General features: G+C 49.8%; 1 protein-coding gene across 5 annotated transcripts in view; it reads left to right on the plus strand.

Moving 5' to 3' along the window:
* Positions 1–977: 977 nt before the first annotated feature.
* LOC140392896 (glutathione S-transferase kappa 1-like) overlaps positions 978–24,794 on the plus strand; it is an 80,129-nt gene continuing 56,312 nt past the window's right edge. Inside the window, exons 1-4 of one of the 5 annotated variants that reach the window (XM_072478662.1) lie at positions 978–1,232; positions 2,435–2,532; positions 15,792–15,873; positions 20,360–20,488. In XM_072478662.1, the coding sequence (XP_072334763.1) occupies positions 2,461–2,532; positions 15,792–15,873; positions 20,360–20,488 (283 nt within the window). In that variant the 5' untranslated portion in view covers positions 978–1,232; positions 2,435–2,460. Of the gene's footprint in view, positions 1,308–1,334; positions 1,355–2,434; positions 2,533–15,791; positions 15,874–20,359; positions 20,489–24,794 lie in introns of those variants that run through there. The other 4 variants (XM_072478664.1, XM_072478663.1, XM_072478665.1 and 1 more) reach the window with 4 other exon arrangements.

Below are 24,794 nucleotides of genomic sequence, written 5' to 3' on the forward strand. Positions count from 1 at the left end.
TTCCCGACAGTCAAAACGTGGTTAGAACCACGCCGACGGTATCTCGCCCAGTTGTCCTCAGAGAATCATCGAAGGGGCCTCTGACAATGGCCCCCTCCCGCACCACGTAGACCACTCGTGCGCGATTCGCCGGGGACCGGAGAATCACGGGGAACGGCGTGGCGCCGGATTTCGGGGTCAACGCCCTTTCTCCACCCCCACGCCAATCGCAATTTCGGTGCGGAGGCTCGGAAAACCCCACCCACTGACTCTCACTGGGTTATGGGCGATTTTTTAGAAGGTCACAAAGGAGACCACCGAGTAGTTTGAAAGAAGTTAATTTTATTCATCATCACTACTGTTTACAATACAGGACAGGTCTGCCTGACTGGCCGACTTTACACCGCTTCCGAGTACAATGTTTACTGGCCCCCGCCACTTAACGGTGAGCTCCTGTCCCGCAAAACCCGTGCGGGTGACGACAAATTTCAAATCCCACCGTCTGCTCGGCCCCTCTGGGCAGAGGGAGCTGGCCATTGGATATTCAACTGGAAGGAGGCATCGCCCAGCCTGCCCCCACCCTTACTGGATATTCAACTGCAGGAGGCATTGCCCAGCCTGCCCCCCCCACCACTCCCACCTGTTCACTGGATAGTCAACTGGAGGAAGCGTCGCCCAACACGCCCCCTCCTTGGAAATTCAACTGGAGGAGGCATCGCCCAACACGCCTCCCCCCCTCCCTGTTCACTGGATATTCAACTGGAGGAAGCATCGCCCAACACGCTCCCCTCCCTGGATATTCAACTGGAGGAGGCATCGCCCAATACGTCCCCTCCCTGGATATTCAACTGGAGAAGGCATCACCCAACATGTCCCCCCCTCCCTGCTCACTGGATATTCAACTGGAGGAGGCATCGCCCAGCCTGTCCCCCCAAATTGCTCCTGTTCAGGGTCCCGGGCACCTTTCCCGACTCTGACGCACAGCGGGGGCCTTGTTGGCTTTTCAGGACCCCGCCGTTTGGGATCTCCCTGTGCGGCGGGCTGGCCTCAGGACCGCGCCGACCCGCCACTGGGCGAGGCGGAGGTTCCCGGCCTCGAACCTGCGGGGAGACCCGGGCCCGAGGCGGAGGCCGGAGGCGCCGACACCAGCCTGCGCCTCACCTGCCGCTGTGGGCCCGAGGCTCCGCCCCGCGCAGGGCAGGGCTCGAAGGTCAGGATAGAGAGAAAGTGGGAGTTTCAGGAGACGAGTGGAGGTGAACGGAGAGAAAGACCGAGCGAGAGAGAAAGACAAAGACACAGAGCGAGAGACCACAGAGCGAGAGAGGAGAGTGAGAGTCACACACACATGGGGAAAGAGAAAGACAGAGACCAGAGAGTGAGACACACACACACACAACGACAGAGAGACCAGAAAGCGAGAGAGACAGATACCAGAGAGAGAGAGACCAGAGACACACAAAGAGAAAGAGAGACCAAAGAGACACACACAGAACGACAGAGAGAGACAGACACACACACACAGAACGACAGAGAGACCAGGGAGAGAGAGACCAGAGACACACAAAGAGAAAGAGACCAGAGAGACACACACACGACAGAGAGAGAGAGACACACACACACACACACACAGAACGACAGAGAGACCAGGGAGAGAGAGACCAGAGACACACAAAGAGAAAGAGACCAGAGAGACACACACACACACACACGACAGAGAGAGAGAGAGACACACACACAGAGAACGACAGAGAGACCAGAGACACAAAGAGAAAGAGACCAGAGAGAGACACACACACACACAACGACAGAGAGAGAGACACACACACACACACACACTCACACACAGAGAACGACAGAGAGACCAGAGACACAAAGAGAAAGAGACCAGAGAGAGAGACGCACACATACACAACGACAGAGAGAGAGACACACACACACACACTCACACACAGAGAACGACAGAGAGACCAGAGACACAAAGACCAGAGACACAAAGAGAAAGAGACCAGAGAGACACACACACACAGAACGACAGAGAGAGACAGACACACACACACTCACACACACAGAACGACAGAGAGACCAGGGAGAGAGAGACCAGAGACACACAAAGAGAAAGAGACCAGAGAGACACACACACACAGAACGACAGAGAGACCAGGGAGAGAGATAGAGAGAAAGAGACCAGAGAGAGAGTCACACACACATGGAGAGAAAGTCAGAGAGAGAGAGACCAGAGAGCGAGAGACAGAGACCAGAGAGAGACACACACTCAGAGAGAGACCAGAGAGAAAGAGACACCGGAGAAAAAGAGAGGGAGATGGAGACAGACCAGAGTGAGAGAGAGAGCAGAAGGAGAGAGTGAGACCAGAGACTCAGTGTCAGTTCTGTGTTGAGGTTGTGTTAATAAGAATATGCTTCAATAGCTCAATCTGCAATTTGTTCCTTTGACCAGACAGACATTCAGAACCTCTGTGCAGGATGAGTGCTCGAGGACGAGTCTTGGAGTTATTCTATGACGTGGTCTCTCCGTATTCCTGGATTGGATTTGAGGTAAAATCAGAAAGAGCACGAGTTGACCATGTGATAAAATCATGGTAACACTGCAGATCCCACTGAAGTATATCAGATAGTCCCCGCACTGTCATCAGTGTATCAGGAACCAATTGAATAATATGGAGACCAGAACTGTGCACGGTGTTCCGAGTGTTATCTACCTGAGGGATATGGAGACCAGAATTGTACATGGTGCTCCGAATGTGGTCTACCTGAGGGATATGGAGACCAGAACTGTGCATGGTGCTCCGGGTGTGGTTTAACTGAGGGATACGGAGACTGGAACTGTGCACGGTGCTCCAAGTGTAGTCTAATCGAGGGATACGGAGACCAGAACTGTGCACAGTGCTCTGAGTGTGGTCAAACCGAGGGATATGGAGACAGAACTGTGTACACTGCTCCCAGTGTGGTCTAACCGAGGGATACGGAGACTGGAACTGTGCACGGTGCTCCGATTCCCGGCTTAGGTCACTGTGGAGTCTGCACGTTCTCCCCGTGTCTGAGTGGGTTTCCTCCCGGTGCTCCGGTTTCCTCCCACAATGTCCAAACAACGTGCTGTTAGGCAATTTGGACATTGTGAATTCTCACTCTTATGTACCTGGAAAGGCACCGGAATGTGGCGACTAGGGGATTTTAGAACATAGAACAGTACAGCACAGTACTGGCCCTTCAGCCCACAATGTCGTGCCGACCATTTATCCTAATCGAAGATCAACCTAACCTACACCCCTTCAATTTACTGCTCTCCATGTACCTGTCTTAAGAGTCGCTTAAATGTCCCTAATGACTCTGACTCCAGTGCATTCCACACACCCACCACTCTCTATGTAAAGAACCTACCTCTGACATCTCCCCTATCCCTTCCTCCAATCACCTTAAAATTATGTCCCCTCGGGACAGCCATTTCCACCCTGGGGAAAAGTCTCTGGCTATCCACTCTATCCATGCCTCTCATCACCTTGTACACCTCTATCAAGTCACCTCTCTGCCTTCTTCGCTCCAGTGAGAAAAGCCCTAGCTCCCTCAACCTTTCTTCATAAGACATGCCCTCCAGTCCAGGCAGCATCCTGGTAAATCTCCTCTGAACCCTCTCCAAAGCATCCATATCCTTCCTATAATGAGGCGACCAGAACTGGACACAATATTCCAAGTGTGGTCTAACCAGAGTTTTATAAAGCTGCAGCAAAACCTCGCGGCTCTTAAACTCAATCCCCCTGTTAATGAAAGCCAACACACCATACGCCCTCTTAACAACCCTATCAACCTGGATGGCAACTTTGAGGGATCTATGCACGTGGACCCCAAGATCCCTCTGTTCCTCCACACTTCCAAGAATCCTGCCTTTAACCTTGTATTCAGCATTCAAATTCGACCTTCCAAAATGAATCACTTCACATTTATGAAGGTTGAACTCCATCTGCCACTTCTCAGCCCAGCTCTGCATCCTGTCAATGTCCTGTTGTAACCTGCAACAACCCTCAACACTATACAACTCCCGCAACCTTCGTGTCATCAGCAAACTTACTAACCCACCCTTCCACTTCCTCATCCAAGTCATTTATAAAAACCACAAAGAGCAGAGGTCCCAGAACAGATCCCTGCGGGACACCACTGGTCACCGACCTCCAGGCGCAGTACTTTCCATCCACTACCACTCGCTGTCATTTCCCTGTATCCCATGCCCCCTAACTTTCTGAATGAGCGTACCATGGGGAACCTTATCAAATGCCTTACTGAAATCCATATACACCACATCCACTGCCCGATCTTCATCAATGTGTCTCGTCACATCCTCAAAGAATTCAATGAGGCTTCTGAGCCAAGACCTGCCCCTCACAAAGCCATGATGACTATCTTTAATCAAACTATGTTTTTCTAAATAATCATAAATCCTATCTCTCAGAATCCTTTCCAATATTTTGCTCACCACAGACGTAAGATTGATGTGTCTGTAATTCCCAGGGATTTCCCTATTCCTGTTTCTTGAACAGGGGAACAACATTCGCCTCCCTCCAATTATCCGGTACTACTCCACTGGAGTGAGGACGCAAAGATCATCGCCAACGTCGCAGCAATCTCCTCCCTCACTTCCCGTAGTAACCTTGGGTATATCCCGTAAGTCCCAGAGGACTTATCTATCCTGATGCTTTTCAAAATTTCCAGCACATCCTCTTTCTTAATATCTTTTTTGAAAATATTTTTATTGAGGTATATGAAATTTTTTATAAAAATAACATTAACAATGACATCAACATGGTATAATAAACATTCCACCCCCCCCCCCCCCCATCCCAATCTTCACACCCCCCAAACATACAACAACAATCCGGCCCTCTCCCCCCCCCCCCCCCTTTGGAATACTGCTTCTGCTGACATTTTTATTTTCCCCGAGAAAGTTGACGAACGGCTGCCACCTCAGGGTGAACCCGATCATTGACTCTCTTAGGGCGAACTTTATCTTCTCGAGACTGAGAAACCCAGCCATGTCACTAACCCAGGTCTCTACACTCGGGGGCTTCGAGTCCCTCCACATTAATAAGATCCCGGGCTACCAGGGAGGCAAAGGCCAAGACGTCAGCCTCTTTCGCCCCCTGAGCTCCTGGCTCTTCCGACACTCCAAAGATCGCTACCTCCGGACTCGGGACCACCCGTGTTTTCAGCACTGTGGACATTGCCTGAGCAAAGCCCTGCCAAAACCCTCCAAGCTTCGGGCATGCCCAAAACATGTGGACATAATTTGCTGGGCTTCCCGCGCACCTCGCACACTTATCTCCTACCCCGAAAAACCTGCTCATCCTAGCCGCTGTCATGTGTGCCCGGTGGACTACCTTAAATTGTATCAGGCTGAGTCTGGCACATGATGAGGAGGTATTAACCCTGCTTAGGGCATCCGCCCATAGACCCGCCTCTATCTCTCCACCTAGCTCGTCCTCCCACTTGCCCTTAAGCTCCTCCACCGGAGTTTCGTCCGCCTCCGAAGGTTCCTGGAAAATATCTAGAACATAGAACATTACAGCGCAGTACAGGCCCTTCGACCCTCGATCCGACCTGTGAAACCACTCGAAAGCCCATCTACACTATTCCCTTATCGTCCATATGACTATCCAATGACCATTTGAATGCCCTTAGTGTTGGCGAGTCCACTACTGTTGCAGGCAGGGCATTCCATGCCCTTACTACTCTCTGAATAAAGAACCTACCTCTGACATCTGTCTTATATCTATCTTCCCTCAATTTAAAGCTACGTCCCCTCGTGCTAGACATCACCATCCGAGGAAAAAGGCTCTCACTGTCCACCCTATCCAATCCTCTGATCATCTTGTATGCCTCAATTAAGTCACCTCTTAATCTTCTTCTCTCTAACGAAAACAGCCTCAAGTCCCTCAGCCTTTCCTCATAAGATCTTCCCTCCATACCAGGCAACATTTCTGGTAAATCTCCTCTGCACCCTTTCTAATGCTTCCACATCCTTCCTATAATGCAGCGACCAGAATTGCACACAATACTCCAAATGCGGCCGCATCAGAGTTTTGTACAGCTGCAACATGACCTCATGGCTCCGAAACTAAATCCCTCTACCAATAACAGCTAACATACCGTATGCCTTCTTAACAACCCTCTCAACCTGGGTGGCAACTTTCAGGGATCTATGTACATGGACACCGAGATCTCTCTGCTCATCTACACGGCCAAGAATCTTACCATTAGCCCAGTACTCTGTCTTCCGTTATTCCTTCCAAAATGAATCACCTCACACTTTTCTGCATTAAACTCCATTTGCCACCTCTCAGCCCAGCGCTGCAGCTTATCTATGTCCCTCTGTAACTTGTAACATCCTTCCGCACTGTCCACAACTCCACCGATTTTAGTGTCATCTGCAAATTTACTCACCCATCCTTCTACCCCCTTCTCCAGGTCATTTATAAAAATGACAAATAGCAGTGGCCCCAAAACAGATCCTTGTGGTACACCACTAGTAACTGGACTCCTGTCTGAACATTTCCCATCAACCACCACCCTTTGTCTTCTTTCAGCTAGCCAATTTCTGATCCAAACTGCTAAATCACCCTGAATCCCATGCCTCCGTATTTTCTGCAGTAGCCTACCGTGGGGAACCTTATCAAACGTGTTGCTCGTTTTAGCCTTAGTTTACTTTATTCTTATTCTGTCACCTTTGCTCATGAGTCGCCAGGTATCTTTCTGATACCGCCACGTGGTTCAAGTCCAAGTAATGATTAATAATGCAACACACCGCTTACTAAGAGTTAAATCAACGCTCATTTATTATATACAGCAATTAATACTTATACAATAATCCTTCTTCTAAACTACTACCTACCACTAAAGGCCAATACTTAACTTCGGAAATGGCCCACCAGGTCAGGGAAACGAATGGTCTTTCGAATTGGTTCTGAGCCTGCGGGATTCAAAAGCTGGTACAAGTCGATAGTCAGGAGTGCCTATCTGGTAGCGATCGCTGGAGTAAAACTTACGGTTTCTTGTAGAAGGGTCTCAAAGGTTGCGAGCAGGAAAAGAAGGGTCGAGTTGAACTTGGCCCCTATTCTTATAGTCCCCAGGGGCTTCCCACCTCTCGGGGCGGACCTTGTACCTGGTTCCAAGTGATTGGACTTGGTCCCAAATCACTTGTTTGGATATTCTCCAATGCTGGAGCGATTCCTTGATCGGGGGGTGGTCGTTTATCTCTCTTTGTGTCAGCCCCTGCTGGCGCCGAAAGGTCTGGGTCGGCTTTGAGTTGCTAATGTGTAGCAATTGTTCCCGGGGATGGCTGATTAAAATGCAGATGGCTGGGTTGTTATGTTGATGGCTGCAGGTATCGGTCTGGACTGACTTCCCCAGAGGCGAATACACTGTTTTACCTGCAGCTGTCCGTTTTGAGTCCTGTTGGCTGATTTTCCCATCAGCCTCTTCCGTTCGCCATTTTAAATCGGGGTTTGGCCATTCTAATCGGGAGTTAGCCATTTTACATGGCTACAAATGCTTTACTGAAATCCATATACACCACATCAACTGCTTTATCCTCATCCACCTGTTTGGTCACCTTCTGAAAGAACTCAATAAGTTTTGTGAGGCACGACCTACCCTTCACAAAAGCGTGTTGACTATCCTAATCAAATTATTCCTTTCCAGATGTTTATACATCCTATCTCTTATAAACCTTTCCAAGATTTTGCCCACAACAGAAGTAAGGCTCACTGGTCAATAGTTACCTGGGTTGTCTCTACTCCCCTTCTTGAACAAGGGGACAACATTTGCTATCCTCCAGTCTTCTGGCACTATTCCTGTAGACAAAGATGACTTAAAGATCAAAGCCAAAGGCTCAGCAATCTCCTCCCTAGCTTCCCAGAGAATCCGAGGATAAATCCCATCCGGCCCAGGGGACTTATCTATTTTCACACTTTCCAGAATTGCTAACACCTCCTGATGAACCTCAAGCCCTTCTAGTCTAGTAGCCTGAATCTCAGCATTCTCCTCGACAACATTGTCTTTTTCCTGTGTGAATATTGACGAAAAATGTTAATTTCGCACCTCTCCTATCTCCTCGGACTCCAAGCACAACTTCCCACTACTGTCCTTGACTGGCCCTACTCTTACCCTAGCCATTTTTTTATTCCTGACATATCTATAGAAAGCTTTAGGGTCATCCTTGATCCTACCTGCCAAAGACTTCTCATGTCCCCTCCTGGCTCCTCTTAGCTCTCTCTTTAGGTCCTTCCTAGCTAACTTGTAACTCTCGAGCGCCCTAACTGAACCTTCATGTCTCATCTTTACATAAGCCTCCTTCTTCCTCTTGACAAGTGTTTCGACTGCCTTAGAAAACCACGGTTCCCTCGCTCGACCACTTCCTCCCTGCCTGACAGGTACATACTTATCAAGGACACGCAGTAGCTGTTCCTTGAACAAGCTCCACATTTCGATTGTGCCCATCCCCTGCAGTTTTCCTCTCCATCCGATGCATCCTAAGTCTTGCCTCATCGCATCTGAAACCTTTCCCTCTCCCACCCAGGTACTGGAGACTACTCTATCCCGTATCTCCCATGGGGAAAGCAGCGGAAAGGCCGGCACCTGTTTTCTCAGGAAGTCTCGCACATGCAAATACCTAAACCCATTCTCTGCTGGCAATTCAAATTTATCCTCCAAGGCTTTCAAGCTGGGGAAGCTCCCGTCTATAAATAGATCCCCCATCCTTCTAATTCCTGCCCTTTGCCAACTCCGGAACCCGCCATCTAGCCTACCCGGTACGAACCTGTGGTTGTTATAAATCCGGGTCCAAACCGATGCTCCCTCCGCTCTCATATCTCCTCCATTGCCCTAAGATTCTCAAAGCTGCCACCACCACCGGACTTGTGGAGTATCGGGCCGGCGAGAACGAAAGAGGTGCTGTTATCAGTGCTCCCAAACTTGTGTCTTTATATGACGCCGCCTCCATCCGCTCCCAAGCCGACCCCTCCCCCACTACCCACTTCCTAATCATGGCTATATTAGCCGCTCAGTAGTAATTGCAGAAGTTCGGCAGTGCCAACCCCCCCTCCCCCCGACTGCGCTCCAGCAACAGTTTCTCACTCGCGGGGTTTTACCCGCCCACACAAAGCCCGAAATAGCCTTATTCATCCGCTTGAAAAAGTCTTTGGAATGAAGATGGGGAGGCACTGAAAGACAAACAGAAATCTGGGGAGGACCGTCATTTTCACGGTCTTTACCCTCCCCGCCAGTGACAACGGGAGCATGTCCCATCTCTTAAAGTCCCCTTCCATTTGTTCTACCAACCGGGATAGGTTTAACTTGTGCAGTGCTTCCCATTCCCGGGCCACCTGGATTCCCAGATACCGAAAGCTCTTCCCTACCATTCTAAGCGGCAGCTCTCCCAGTCTCTTCTCCTGTCCTCTTGCCATAATTGCGAACATCTCGCTTTTCCCCATGTTCAATTTATACCCCGAAAAATTGCCAAATCCCCCCAAGATTCGCATTACTTCCCCCATCCCCTCCAACGGGTCTGAAATATACAAGAGCAGGTCACCTGCGTAAAGCGAAACCCGGTGCTCCACCCCCCCCCCCCCCCCCCCCCCCCCCCTCCCGAACCAGCCCTTTCCAGTTCCTAGAGGCTCTTAACGCCATAACCAATGGCTCTATGGCCAGAGCAAACAGTAACAAGGAGGGGGGGCACCCTTGCCTCGTCCCTTGGTGTAGTTTAAAGTACCCCGGCCTCAGCCGGTTCGTACGCCCACTCGCTACTGGTGCCTGATAGAGCAACCGCACCCAGTCAATAAAGCCCTCACCAAACCCAAACCTTCCCAGCGCCTCCCACAGGTAATTCCACTCCACCTGATCAAAAACCTTCTCCGCATCCAGTGCTATCACCACCTTCGCTTCCCCTCCTTCTGAGGGCATCATAATAACATTTAAAAGCTTTCGAACATTGACCTTGAGTTGCCTGCCCTTTACAAATCCCGTCTTGTATTCCCCTATCACCCCCGGGACACAGTCCTCGATCCTTCTGGCCAGTATCTTAGCCAGCGGTTTGGCGTCCACATTCAATAGAGAAATCGGCCTGTATGGCCCGCATTGCTCCGGATCCTTCTCCCGTTTCAGGATCAATGAAATCGAGGCCTGCGACATTGTTGGGGGGAGGACTCCCTTCTCTCTTGCTTCATTAAATATCCTCACCAGCAGTGGGCTCAATATCTCTGAAAACCTCTTATAGAACTCCACCGGGTAGCCGTCAGGCCCTGGGGCCTTGCCCGACTGCATGCCCTCCAGCCCCTTGATTATTTCCTCAATCTCAATTGGGGCTCCCAGCCCTTCCACCAGACCACCATCTACCCTCGGGAACCTCAACTGATCCGAAAACTGCCTTACCCCCTCCACCTCAGCCGGGGATTCCGACTCATATAATTTACTACAGAAGTCCTCAAACACCTCGTTCACCCCCACTGGGTCCAGGACAGTATTCCCGCCTCTACTCTTTACTTTACCTATCTCCCTGGCCGCCTCCCTTTTCCTGAGCTGGGGCGCCAACATTCTGCTTGCCTTTTACCCGTACTCATAAATCGCCCCCCTCGCCTTCCTCAACTGTTCCACCGCTTTCCCTGTGGTCAACAGCCCAAACTCCGCCTGTAACCTCCTCCGCTCCCTCAATAGCCCCGCGTCCGGGGCCTCCGAGTATCTCCTGTCCACCTGGAGTATCTCCTCCACTAATCTATCCCTCTCAGCCTGCTCCGCATTTTCTCTGTGGGCCCGTATCGAGATTAATTCCCCTTTAACCACTGCCTTCAGAGCTTCCCAAACCATCACTGCGGAGACCTCCCCCGTATCATTTGTTTCCAGGTAGTTCTGGATGGACTTGTTAACCCGCCCACAGATCGCTTCGTCCGCTAGCAACCCCACATCAAGTCTCCACAGCGGGCGTTGCCCTCTCTCCACACTAACCCGTAGATCCACCCAATGTGAGGCATGATCCAACACTGCGATTGTCGAGTACTCAGTATCCACCACCCCCGGTATTAGTGCCCTGCTCAGAACAAAAAAGTCGACGCGAGAGTATACCTTGTGGACATGTGAGAAAAAGGAAAACCCCTTCGCCCTTGGCTGTGCAAATCTCCATGGGTCTACTCCCCCCATCTGTTCCATAAACCCCTTCAATTCCTTTGCTGCAGCCGGTCTCTTCCCTGTCCTGGATTTTGACCGGTCCAATTCCGGATCAATGACTGTGTTAATGTCTCCTCCCATGATCAGGTTATGTGACTCTAAGTCTGGGATCTTACCTAAAACCCACCTCATAAATTCCACATTGTCCCAATTCGGTGCATATATGTTCACGAGTACCACCCGCACCCCCTCCAGCTTCCCACTCACCATTATGTACCTACCCCCCTTGTCTGACACGATTCTCCCTGCCTCGAATGCCACTCATTTGCTGATCAAGATCGCTACCCCCCTGGGCTTTGAGTCCAATCCTGAGTGGAGTACTTGGCTAACCCACCCCTTCCTCAATCTCGTCTGGTCTGTAACCTTTAGGTGTGTCTCTTGTAGCATTGCCACGTCCGCCTTCAGCCCCCTCAAATGCGCAAACCCGCGAACCCTCTTGACCGGCCCATTCAGCCCTCTGACGTTCCATGTAATCAGCCCGGTCGGGGGGGCTTCCAGCCCCCCCCCACCCCCCCCCCCCCCCCCCCACCCCCCCACTCCCTCCCCGCCGACTAGCCATCACCCTTTTTAGGCCAGCCTCTAGCTCGCGCCCTCCGCCTCCTTGAGCCCCCCCTCGGGCAGTCACCGTTCCCGACCTCCCATTTGTCCCCTAGTAACAGTTCCTCCCCTGTGAGCAAAGCAGCTCTCCCTCCCCCCCCCCCCCCCCCCCCCCCCCCCCCCCCAAGCAACAACACTAGAAACCCAACCCCCAAATCAAGCTCCAGCTTAACGCCTGCTCACCCCCACTGTGCCTTCGAGAGTCAGCTGAGCCATGCTGACTTGATAGCGCCCGCCCCTGGCACCAAGCAGCCTGTCTCCCCGTTGTTCTCTCCCCTCTCCCCCCACTTGGACAAAAGCATCACATTCCCCAGTAAACAAACATCAGAAAAAACAGTGAAGAAACAGCCACTTTAGAAAAATAATCACCCAAAAAGCAGAACCAACCCCAAAGCCCATCCCCCCTCTAACCAGCTCCCTGCAAGACAAAGTTACCGTTAGCCATCCAAACAGCCCCTTATTACACATAGCACTTACATTTATACAACCCAGCACAACAAATCGCCGCCACAGTACTTCTCCAAGGCTTCAGTGTCTTTTAATTCGTCTCCAGCCTCTTTTCTTTAATAAAAGTCGATACTTCGTCTGGTGTTACAAAGTAGAAGTCCCGTTCCTCATGTGTGACCCACAGACGGGCTGGATACAGCACCCAAACTTCGCCCCCTTCTTGAAGAGGGCTGTTTTTGCCCGATTAAACCCAGCTTGCCTCTTGGCCAGATCCGTGCCCAGGTCCTGATAAATGCGCAGCTCACAGTTCTTCCATTTGCTGCTCCGTTCCTTCTTGGCCCACCGCAGAACGTGTTCCTTGTCCAGGAAACGGTGAAAGCGTACCACCATGGCCCTCGGTGGCTCATTCGCTTGGGGCTTCCTCGCGAGGGCTCTGTAGGCTCTATCCACTTCCAGGGGCCGAGGGAACGCCTCAGCCCCCATCAACTTCTCCAGCATGTCCGTCACATAAGTCCTCGCATCCGATCCCTCACTGCCTTCAGGGAGGCCGACAATTCTAAGATTCTGCCTCCTGGACCTGTTCTCCAGGTCCTCCAGCTTCTCCTGCATTCTTTTGTGGCAATCGTTCATCATCTCCACCTTGGTCTCCAGCACGGTTATGTATTCCTCGTGCTCGGGCACCGTTTTCTCCACCTCCTGGATCGCTCTCCCGTGGGTCTCTTGATTCTGCACAACTTGATCAATCGAAGCCTTAATCGGGTCCAGCGTGTATTTCTTCAGCTTGGCGAAGCAATCTTCGAAAAACTTCAGCTGCTCCGTCGACCACTGTGCCATCTCCCCTCGGCCCTGCCTCTCCGCCATGCTTTCCCGCGTTACCAACTCTGCTCGCATCTTCCTTATAGGACTTTGTCTTCTCACACGGCCACTTCTGGTCCAATTCTCCATACACTGGAGAAGGATTTCTCCTTACTGTTCACTCTGCACCGATTTAATAACAAATGTGCGACCTACTCCTCCATGGCCGCTACCGGAAGTCTCCTTCTTAATATCAACCTGTTCGAGTCTATTAACCTGGTTCACACTGTTCTCATGAGCAACAAGGTCCCTCTTTCTAGTGAATACTGAAGCAAAGTATTCATTTAGGATCTCCCCCATCTCCTCAGACTCTAGGCACAAGTTCCCTCCACTATCCCTGATCGACCCTACTCTCACTCTGATCACCCTCTTATTTCTCACATCAGTGTAGTATGCCTTGGGGTTTTCCCTAATCCTTCCCTCTAGGGCGTTTTTGTACCCACTTTTAGCTCTCCTCAGTCCATTTTTGAGTTCCTTCCTGGCTACCTTGTAACCCTCTAGAGCCGAGTCAGATCCTTGCTTCCTCAACCTTATGTAAGATTCCTTCGTCCTCTTGACTAGAAGCTCCACTTCTCTTGTCATCCAAGGCTCCTTCACCTTACCATTCCTTCCTCGTCTCAGTGGGACAAAACTATTCAGCATATACAGCAAGTGCTCCTTAAACAATCCCCACATTACTGTTGTGCATTTCCCCAAGAACAATTGTTCCCACTTTATGCGCCTCAGCTCCTGTCTAATAGCAGTATAATTTCCCCTCTCCCAATTAAATACCTTCCCATACTGTGTGTTCCTAACCCTCTCCATGACTATGGTAAAGGTCAAGGAGTTGTGGTCACTGTCACCGAAATGCTCTCCCACCAAGACATCTGATACCTGGCCCGGTTCGTTGCCAAGCACCAAGTCCAATATGGCCTCTCCCCTAGTCGGCCTATCTACATATTGAGTCAGGAATCCTTCCTGTACACACCTGTCAAAATCTGCTCCATCCAAACTATTTGCAGTAAGGAGGTTCCAGTCAATATTAGGGAAGTTGAAGTCACCCATGACAACAACTCTGTTACTTCTGCACCTTTCCAAGATCTGCCGCCCAATCTGTTCCTCTATCTCACTGCTGCTATTGGGGGGGTCTATTGAAAACTCCCAATAAAGTGACTGCTCCTATCTTGTTTCTGATTTCCACCCATACTGACTCAGTGGACAAACCCTCCTCAGCTACCTCCCTTTGCTGCAGCTGTGGTGCATTCCCTAATTAACAGTGCCACTCCCCCTCCTCTTTCACCTTCCTCCCTATTCTTCTGAAAACATCAAAACCCCGGAACATCTAACGACCATTCCTGCCCCTGTGAAATTCATGTCTCCGTAATGGCCACAACATCGTAGTTCCAAGTACTGATCCATGCTCTAAGTTCAACTCCCTTATTCCTGATACTCCTTGCATTGAAACAGACACACTTTAACCCATTCTACTGAGTGCAACTTTGCCCCATCAACTGTTAATCCTTCCTCACAGACTCGCTGCATACTATTTCTGCCTGTTCAACAGCTACCCTATCCTCTGATCCATAGCTCTGGTTCCCATCCCCCTGCCAAACTAGTTTAAACCCTCCCAAAGAGCTCTAGCAAACCTCCCACCCAGGATATTGGTGTCCCTCCAGTTTAGGTGCAATCTGTCCTTCATGTACAGGTCCCACCTTCCCCAGAAGATATCCCAATGATCCACATATCTGAAGCCTTTCCTCTCCTCCTGCACCAGCCCTGTAGCCACGTGTTCAGCTGCACTCACTCTCTGTTCCTTGCCTCACTTGCACGTGGCACCGGGAGCAATCCTGAAATCACTACTCTGCTTGTCCTGCTCTTTAGCTTCCAACCTAACTCCCTAAAATCACTTTTTAGATCCTCATCCCTTTTCTTAGCTGTGTCGTTGGTGCCTATGTGCACCACGACTTCTGGTTGCTCCCCCTCCCCCTTAAGAATCCAGTAGACTCGATCCGAGACATCCCAGGCCCTGGCACCCGGGAGGCAACATACCTTCCGGGAATCTCACTCGCGACCACAGAATCTCCTATCCATTCCTCTAACCATTGAGTCTCCTATCACTAGTGCTTTTCGATTCTCCCCCTTCCCTTCTGAGCCACAGAGCCAGACTCAGTGCCAGAGACCTGGCCGCTAGGGCCTTCCCCCGGTAGGTCACCCCCCCAACAGCATCCAAAACGGTATACTTGTTTTGAAGGGGAACGGCCACGAGGGATCCCTGTACTGTCTGCCCATTTGTTTTCCTTCCCCTGACTGTAACCCAGCTACTCTTGTCCTGTACCTTGGGTGTGGTTACCTCCCTGTAACTCTTCTCTATCACCCCCTCTGCCTCCCGGATGGTCCGAAGTTCATCCAGCTCCAGTTCCCTAACGCGGTCTCTGAGGAGCTGGAGTTGGGTGCACTTCCCGCAGGTGTAGTCAGCGGGGACACCGGTGGTATCCCTCACCACCCACATCCTACAGGAGGAGCATTTTCACAGTAACTTCATTGCAGTGTTAATGTAAGCCTCCTTGTGACAATAAATATTATTAAAAATTAATTATCTCTCTGACTCTCTCTCTCCCTTTCTCTCTGACTCTCTCTCTGACTCTCTCTCTCTATTTCCTATTTCCCACTCGATCTCGCTATCTCTCTCTCTGTCCCTCTCTCTATTTTCCCAGGTATTCTGCCGATACAAGGCCTGCTGGAATATTGACTTCCGGTTCCGCCCGGCGTTCCTTGGAGGGATAATGAAGGAGTCGGGTAGGCATCTGAGGGATTGAATTACAGAGAATGAGTTCAATGGGAACGGATTCTCCCTCTCGACTCTGTCCCATACCTCCTGCCGATTTTGAAACCCTTGATTAAATCACCTCTCGGCCTTCCCTCTTCCCCAATAGGTCCCAGCTTCCCCGATCACCCACATCACTGAATTCCTCATTCCTGGAAGCATTCTTATCAACATTTTCACACACTTTCACTCTCTCTCTCTCACTCCCTTTCTCACTCACTCTCTCACTCACTCTCTCAGAATCTCTCTCACTCTCTCAGACTCTCTCATTCACTTTCTCAGACTCTCTCACTCACTCTCTCTCTCTCTCACTCTCTCTCTCTCTCTCACTCCCTTTCTCACTCACTCTCTCACTCACTCTCACAGAATCTCTCTCACTTTCTCAGACTCTCTCACTCACTCTCAGACTCTCTCACTCACTCTCACAGAATCTCTCTCACTTTCTCAGACTCTCTCACTCACTCTCATAGAATCTCTCTCACTCTCTCTCACTTACTCTCAGACTCTCACAGAATCTCTCTCACTTTCTCAGACTCTCTCACTCACTCTCAGACTCTCTCACTCACTCTCACAGAATCTCTCTCACTTTCTCAGACTCTCTCATTCACTTTCTCAGACTCTCTCACTCACTCTCACAGAATCTCTCTCACTCACTCTCACAGAATCTCTCTCACTCTCTCAGACTCTCTCACTCACTTTCTCAGACTCTCTCACTCACTCTCAGACTCTCTCACTCACTCTCAGACTCTCTCACTCACTCTCACAGAATCTCTCTCACTCTCTCAGACTCTCTCATTCACTTTCTCAGACTCTCTCACTCACTCTCAGACTCTCTCACTCACTCTCACAGAATCTCTCTCACTCTCTCAGACTCTCTCATTCACTTTCTCAGACTCTCTCACTCACTCTCAGACTCTCTCACTCACTCTCACAGAATCTCTCTCACTCTCTCAGACTCTCTCATTCACTTTCTCAGACTCTCTCACTCACTCTCAGACTCTCTCACTCACTCTCACAGAATCTCTCTCACTCTCTCAGACTCTCTCACTCACTTTCTCAGACTCTCTCACTCACTCTCAGACTCTCTCACTCACTCTCAGACTCTCTCACTCACTCTCACAGAATCTCTCTCACTCTCTCAGACTCTCTCATTCACTTTCTCAGACTCTCTCACTCACTCTCAGACTCTCTCACTCACTTTCACAGAATCTCTCTCACTCTCTCAGACTCTCTCATTCACTTTCTCAGACTCTCTCACTCACTCTCAGACTCTCTCACTCACTCACCTCACTCACTCACCTCACTCACTCTCTCACTCACTCACTCTCTCTCTCACTCTCTCTCTCTCACTCCTCATTCACTCACTCACTCACTCTCTCTCACTCTCTCACTCTCACTCACTCACTCTCTCTCTCTCTCACTCACTCTCTCTCTCTCACTCTCACTCAATCACTCACTCACGCTCACTCACTCAGTATCTCTCTCGCTCTGTCTCTCAGCCTCTCTCACTGTCTCTCACTCATGCACGCTCTCTCAGTCACTCTCTCTTAGCCTCTCTCTCACACTCACACTCTCACTCTCTTCTCACTCTGTCAGTCACTCACACTCACTCTCACATGCACACTCGCTCATTATCTCTCACTTTCGCTCACACTCATTCTCATACACACACTCACAAGCTCTCACTTTCTCTCACTGTCTCACTCACACTCACTCTTTCACACGCACATACTCATTCTCTCACTTTCTCTCTCACTTTCTCTCACTTTTTCTCTCTCTCTCACTTTCTCTCACACTCTCCCCATCTGTCTCTTTTTGGTCTCTTTCTGTCTTTCTTGTCTCTCTCTGTCTTCCTCTCTCTCTCTTTCTCTCTCTCTCTCTGTCCACTGCCTTCAAATCCTTCCCTTCAGTGCAGAGCTCCAGAACTGGACGTGAGGTTGAACGAGTGTCTCAGACAAATTCAACATAACCTCCTGGCTCCTGTTCGCTACGCTCCAGTGAATAAAGCCCAGGATACTGTGTCTTTTATTAACTGCTCTCTCTGCCTTGTCCCATTATCTCTGCCTGTCCTGCCACCTTCAATGATTGACACACCCAGGCCCCTCTGCTCTTTCACCCTTTTCCGAGTTGTAACCCTCCTTCTATAATCTCACTCCAGGTTCTACTCTAATAAAATGAATCACTTCACATTTATCTGTGTTAAATGGTATCTGCCACGTCTCAGCCCATTCCAACAAATTGTCTGTGTCCTTTTCAGGTTCAATACGATCCTCCCCACAGTTCACAATGCTTACAGGTTTTGCACTCCCTCAGTACTGACCCTTCGGCAATGCAGCACTCTCTCAGTACTGGCTCTCCGACAGTGCGGCTCTCCCTCAGCACTGACCCTCCGACAGTGCGGCACTCCCTCAGTACTGACCCTCCGACAGTGCAGCTCGCCCTCAGTACTGAACCTCCGACAGTGCGGCTCTCCCTCAGTACTGACCCTCCGACAGTGCGGCTCTCCCTCAGTCCTGACCCTCTGACAGTGCAGCACTCCCTCAGTACTGAACCTCTGACAGTGCGGCTCTCCCTCAGTACTGACCCTCTGACAGTGCGGCGCTCCTTCAGTACTGACCCTCCGACAGTGCGGCTCTCCCTCAGTCCTGACCCTCTGACATTGCGGCACTCTCTCAGTACTGACCCTCTGACAGTGCAGCACTCCCTCAGTACTGACCCTCTGACAGTGCGGCGCTCCTTCAGTACTGACCCTCCGACAGTGCGGCTCTCCCTCAGCCCTGACCCTCCGACCGTGTGATGCTCCCTCAATACTGACCCTCTGACAGTGCGGCACTCCCTCAGTACTGACCCTCTGACAGTGCGGCGCTCCCTCAGTACTGACCCTCCGACAGTGCGGCGCTCCCTCAGTACTGACCCTCTGACAGTGCAGTGCTCCCTCAGTACTGACCCTCTGACAGTGCGGCGCTCCCTCAGTCCTGACCCTCCGACCGTGTGATGCTCCCTCAGTACTGACCCTCTGACAGTGCAGTGCTCCCTCAGTACTGACCCTCCGACAGTGCGGTGCTCCCTCAGTACTGACCCTCTGACAGTGCAGTGCTCCCTCAGTACTGACCCTCCGACAGTGTAATGCTCCCTCAGTACTGACCCTCCGACAGTGCAGTGCTCCCTCAGTACTGACCCTCCGACAGTGCGGTGCTCCCTCAGTACTGACCCTCTGACAGTGCAGTGCTCCCTCAGTACTGACCCTCCGACAGTGTAATGCTCCCTCAGTACTGACCCTCCGACAGTGCAGTGCTCCCTCAGTACTGACCCTCCGACATTGGGGTGCTCCCTCAGTACTGACCCTCCGACAGTGCGGTGCTCCCTCAGTACTGACCCTCCGACAGTGTGATGCTCCCTCAGTGCTGACCTTCTGACGACAGTACGGCGCTCCCTCAGTACTGATCCTCTGACAGTGCAGCTCTCCCTCAGTACTGACCCTCATACAGTGCAGCACTCCCTCAGTACTGACCCTCAGACAGTGCAGCACTCCCTCAGTACTGACCCTCAGACAGTGCAGCACTCCCTCAGTACTGACCCTCTGACAGTGCGGCACTCCCTCAGTACTGACCCTCTGACAGTGCAGCACTCCCTCAGTACTGACCCTCTGACAGTGCGGCACACCCTCAGTACTGACCCTCTGACAGTGCAGCACTCCCTCAGTACTGACCCTCTGACAGTGTGGTGCTCACACAGTACTGACCCTCTGACAGTGCTGCGCTTCCTCAGTACTGACCCTCTGACAGTGCGGCACTCCCTCAGTCCTGACCCTCCGACCGTGTGATGCTCCCTCAGTACTGACCCTCCAACAGTGCAGTGCTCCCTCAGTACTGATCCTCCGACATTGCGGTGCTCCCTCAGTACTGACCCTCCGACAGTGCGATGCTCCCTCAGTACTGACCTTCTGACGACAGTACGGCGCTCCCTCAGTACTGACCCTCAGACAGTGCAGCACTCCCTCAGTACTGACCCTCCGACAGTGCGGCACTCCCTCAGTACTGAACCTCCGACAGTGCGGCACTCCTTCAGTACTGAACCTCTGACAGTGCGGTACTCCCACAGTACTGACCCTCCGACAGTGCGGCACTCCCTCAGTACTGAACCTCCGACAGTGCAGCGCTCCTTCAGTACTGAACCTCTGACAATGCGGTGCTCCCACAGTACTGACCCTCTGACAGTGTGGTGCTCACACAGTACTGACCCACTGACAGTGCGGCGCTCCTTCAGTACTGAACCTCTGACAGTGCGGTGCTCCCACAGTACTGACCCTCCGACAGTGCGGTGCTCCCTCAGTACTGACCCTCCGACTGTGCGATGCTCCCTCAACACTGACTTGTGGGACAGGCACTGTAATTGGCTCAGGTCTAATAAAGAAATGGGCTCACTTTGTTCACTGATTTCTGTATGAATCCATTCCAGGTAATAAACCACCTGCTTTGGTTCCAAATAAATTCAGCTATATGGTGACGGATCTACAGCGACTTGCCAAGTTCTGTCAAGTGCCTCTCTCTCTGCCTCACGATCCATTCGAAAGCATATTTGAGAAAGGTGAGGAACTCTCAGCTCAGGGGGGGAAATGTGAAAAGGAGTTGAATTTCTGAGGTAGCCTATTGGATATGGAATTGACCCAGGAACTGAGACGGAACCTTTATCCGGGACCGACCAATATCGTGAACAGAGAGCTCAGCATTAAGTGGAGTGCGGAGACCTTTCAGGAAGAGAATTCCATTTTTGTGGGTCCACTTGACTTTGGAGCAATGGGAATTGGGAAGAAGGTCAAGAGGTCAGAATTGGAGCAGAGCCGAGATCTCTGGGTTTTGTCGGTTCTGGTGCAGGTTACAGAGAATGGGAGGGTTGGAGGGGCTGGAGTAGGTTACAGAGGTAGGGAGGAGTGTTGGGGCTGAAGGCGGTTACAGAGATAGGGAGGAATGTAGGGGCTGGAGGAGGTTACAGAGATAGGGAGGAGTGCAGGAGCTGGAGGAGGTTACAGAGAATGGGAGCGTTGCAAGGGCTGGAATAGGTTACAGAGATAGGGGGGGTGTAGGGGCTGGAGGAGGTTACAGAGACGAGGAGGAGTGTAGGGACTGGAGGAGGTTACAGAGATAGGGAGTGTTTTAGGGACTGTAGGAGGTTACAGAGATAAGGGAGGGATATGGGTGTTGTGTTCTGTTACCTTGTCTCGCAATGATTCAACAGAACTGCTGATGTCTAAATCAGAATAATGTTTCATGTATGTACACGTGGTTCTGTAACGACAGGAATCTTATACAGACTAAGTTATTACAGAGTTTCTATGGACTCTTCTGGAACTCGACTTATGTGAGACTGTCCTTGTGTGCACCTTACAACCTTCTGAAGAGAGTGCCATGTCACATGACCATTGTCTCGAGACCTCATGGTAGATCTGTACCGCCACCTGCTGGTTGGAGGTTGCATCACCAACTGTATACAATATTGTCTACAGGCAATACACATCCCCCTTCCTTAGGAAATATTAATGTTTACGTACAAGCCTGGTTACTAACTACTTTATACATTTGTGATATGCATAACAATGTAAACAGATTTAACTAGGGTGCCCATGGACATGATGTGCCTAGTCAGTGTCCGTCTCTTTAACAGCTCATTGTGTCTCCCTCACGGGATCGCCCCTCTGATCACTTGGGCTGTTGCCAGCCTTTTTGAAGATTGGTTTGCGTGCCAGTCTCTTGCTTCGTTTCCTCTTTACTCTGTGTCTTTGGAAGGTCTGCATCCAAGATAGCCACACGTGCGTCAGCAGTTTTTTTTTTTGTTTCTTGCTATGACGCTGTTTGCTGCTTCGCTGTCTGTTTTCTGTCTCTGGCTTGTCAATCATGACTTCACCACCTCTTTTATTTTTGCCAGTGGAATGAGCTAGCTCGCCCACTCCTCTCCTCTTCCTCTTTTGTTTTTACGATTATCTTGCAAATTCTTTTCTTTTTATGTTTGGGTTTGGCAGTGCCTCTCCCAGTGCTGGTTGGCACCTTGTGCATGGAAGTGCGCGGATCCTCAGTTGGGGCCTGTGGCGCCGGTATGCCTCCACGGGATTGCGTGGCCACACCCAATTCTGCGCCCTCATCTGGAGGTTGCAGAGCCTCGCTCTCTGGTGCCTGGGTGGAAGTCACACCTACAACAGCAGGTCCCTTGGCTTGCAGGAGAAACACTCAATGTCACCTCATCACTGGAAATGACGACGCAAACACTCTCTGGCCCTGACGATCCAGGCAATAGGTCATCTTGGTCTTACGCTAGTATATGTGTGTGATCCGTCGAGCTGAATAGCGATATCATCATCAGCTCCTCTAACTCATTTTCCAGTGGAGTAACCTCGAGAAACAGGGAATTCATTACCAGAACCATTTCAGAGGCCAGAAACGATTCACCAAGTGCCTCTGGAGCAAGTTTCTCTAAGATTGGTACAATGTCTGGTGCTAGCTTGTGTTATGGGCGAGGCGTTTTTAGAACCCCAAACTGTATCATGGCGTTCAACCAACCTCTCCCTTTAATGGATTTGTTGTTTTTCCTGGCACACGGCTTGTTCCCGAGGTGTGGGATTACAATTATGGACACGTGGGTTTTTAAACACAAAACAATGTTTATTCCATGAACTCAACTTAACATCTTAAATAAACATTGAATCTCTTTACACCCCTTACTTCAAAGATAACTCCGAAAATTTTACAACAGTAAATAATTCCTCAAAATGTTCCTTCAAACTTCCAAGAGACTTAACACCTTTAAACAGAATCACATCAGGTTAAAGGCTTTTCTATTATGAGTTAAAATCACCCAAATGATCCTGAGATGGTCTTTCATGGCAGAGATCACAGCAAATCCAGCTCACTGCAAAACACAGACACTCCCCAAGTTCTTTTCCTCCAAACTGCAGCTCTCTGGAAACACAGAGACATACACAAGCTGCTTTTTCAAACTGCAGCTCTCTGGAAACACACAGACACACACCAGCTCTTTTTCAAACACAAACTTCAAAATGGCTGACCTAAAACCCAGCTCCACCCACACTCTGACATCACTGCATTTTCTTAAAGGTACATTGCTTAAACATCCATTTCTTAAAGGCAATCTCACATGACACCTCCCCCCAAGAAAAAACTTCAAAATGGTTTCATTTTTCACTTTTGCACCATCCACTAAGAAATGCACACAGTAAATATACATTTTCATTTAAAGAAAACAACACTCGCAAACAGGTATAATAATAGTCCATTTTTCTTTGTTCTGCTTCCTGCAACCAAAATCCTTCTCGATTGACAGTCATTTTGAACAAGAAAGTCTCTGCAAGATCCATCCATTCCTCTACTCCTTGGCATTTCTCTTTAGAATCAGATACCTTAGTTCAATCTGACCACAGAGTCCCTTGCAATTCTCCAATACAGGAGCATTGGTGATCACAGCTTTCAGGCAGTCAAACGCCTGTCGAAAGTCCGCTGTCCATTGACATTTTTTACGTTTCTTTAGCAAGTCCATCAGTGGCGTAATCACGCTACAAATCTTTTGCGCAAAGATTCGATCAAATTCATTCATGCTAAGAGATCGCATTATTTCCCTTTGTCTTGAAGGTATCGGAAACTCCGCAAGGAAAGTGATTCGGGCATCTTCAAATTCACTTTCGGCTAGGTTCATCACCAAACCCGCCGCTTGAAGTCGATCGAAGAACTCCATACGATGTTGTACGTGTTCTTTCCATGTATGGAAGTTGGAAATAAAAGCAGATTGTCCCACTTTCTCTATGCAATCCTTCAAACGTGGGCTAGGATAAGAGTCCATTCTTGTAACTACATTCACCTTTCGATAGTCCACACACAACCGTTGGGTACCGTCTGGTCTAGATACCATCACTATGGGTGAGCTCCATTGGCTGCAACCCACTTCAATTATGCCATTCTTCAGCATACTCTCAATCTCTCTGTTAACCTGTGCCAATTTTAAAGGATTAAGTCTGTATGGATGTTGTTTGATATGAACAGCATTTCCCAAAGCTACATCATGTATAGCCATTTTAATACTTCCCAATTTATCTCTACAAACTTGCCCATGTGATAGCAATAACTCTTTCAGGTCAGTTTGTTTTTCCTCTGGAAGGTAACTTAACAATTCATCCCAATTTTTAAGAACATCCTCATTTTCCAATTTAATTTGAGGTATGTCAAATTCACAGTCATCTGGATTTGGTTTGTCACTTTGAGTTAGAATCATTAAAACCTCCTTTTTCTCTCCTTCCCTTTCAAAGTACCTTTTAAGCATATTCACATGACACACTTGGTGAGTCTTCCTTCTATCTGGTGTTTTTACCACATAATTCATCTCACTTAATTTCCTTTCAATCTGATGCGGTCCACAAAACCTAGCTTTTAAAGGCTCACCTACCATTGGTAACAACCCGCTTCATCACATTTTGTGCAACTTTCAAATGTTGTCTAGCCAATTCACCTGCTCTATTTAATCGTTCAATAAAATTGGACACGTAATCCAATAGTGTAATTTCCGATTTCTCACTCACCAATTTTTCCTTAATCAATTTAAGTGGTCCTCTTACCTCATGACCAAAAATTAGTTCAAAAGGACTAAATTTGGTAGACTCATTAGGTGTATCCCTAATTGCAAACAATACGAATGGAATTCCTTTATCCCAATCCTCTGGATAATCTTGACAATACGCCCTCAACATTGTCTTTAATGTCTGATGCCACCTTTCTAACGCTCCCTGCGATTCTGGATGGAACGCAGTTGATTTAAATTGTTTTATTCCTCAGCTATCCACAACTTCTTTGAATAGCTTTGAAGTAAAATTTGATCCTTGATCCGATTGAATTTC

This window comes from Scyliorhinus torazame, chromosome 16, assembly GCF_047496885.1.
Source record: "Scyliorhinus torazame isolate Kashiwa2021f chromosome 16, sScyTor2.1, whole genome shotgun sequence".
NCBI classification, from domain to species: Eukaryota; Metazoa; Chordata; class Chondrichthyes; order Carcharhiniformes; family Scyliorhinidae; genus Scyliorhinus; species Scyliorhinus torazame.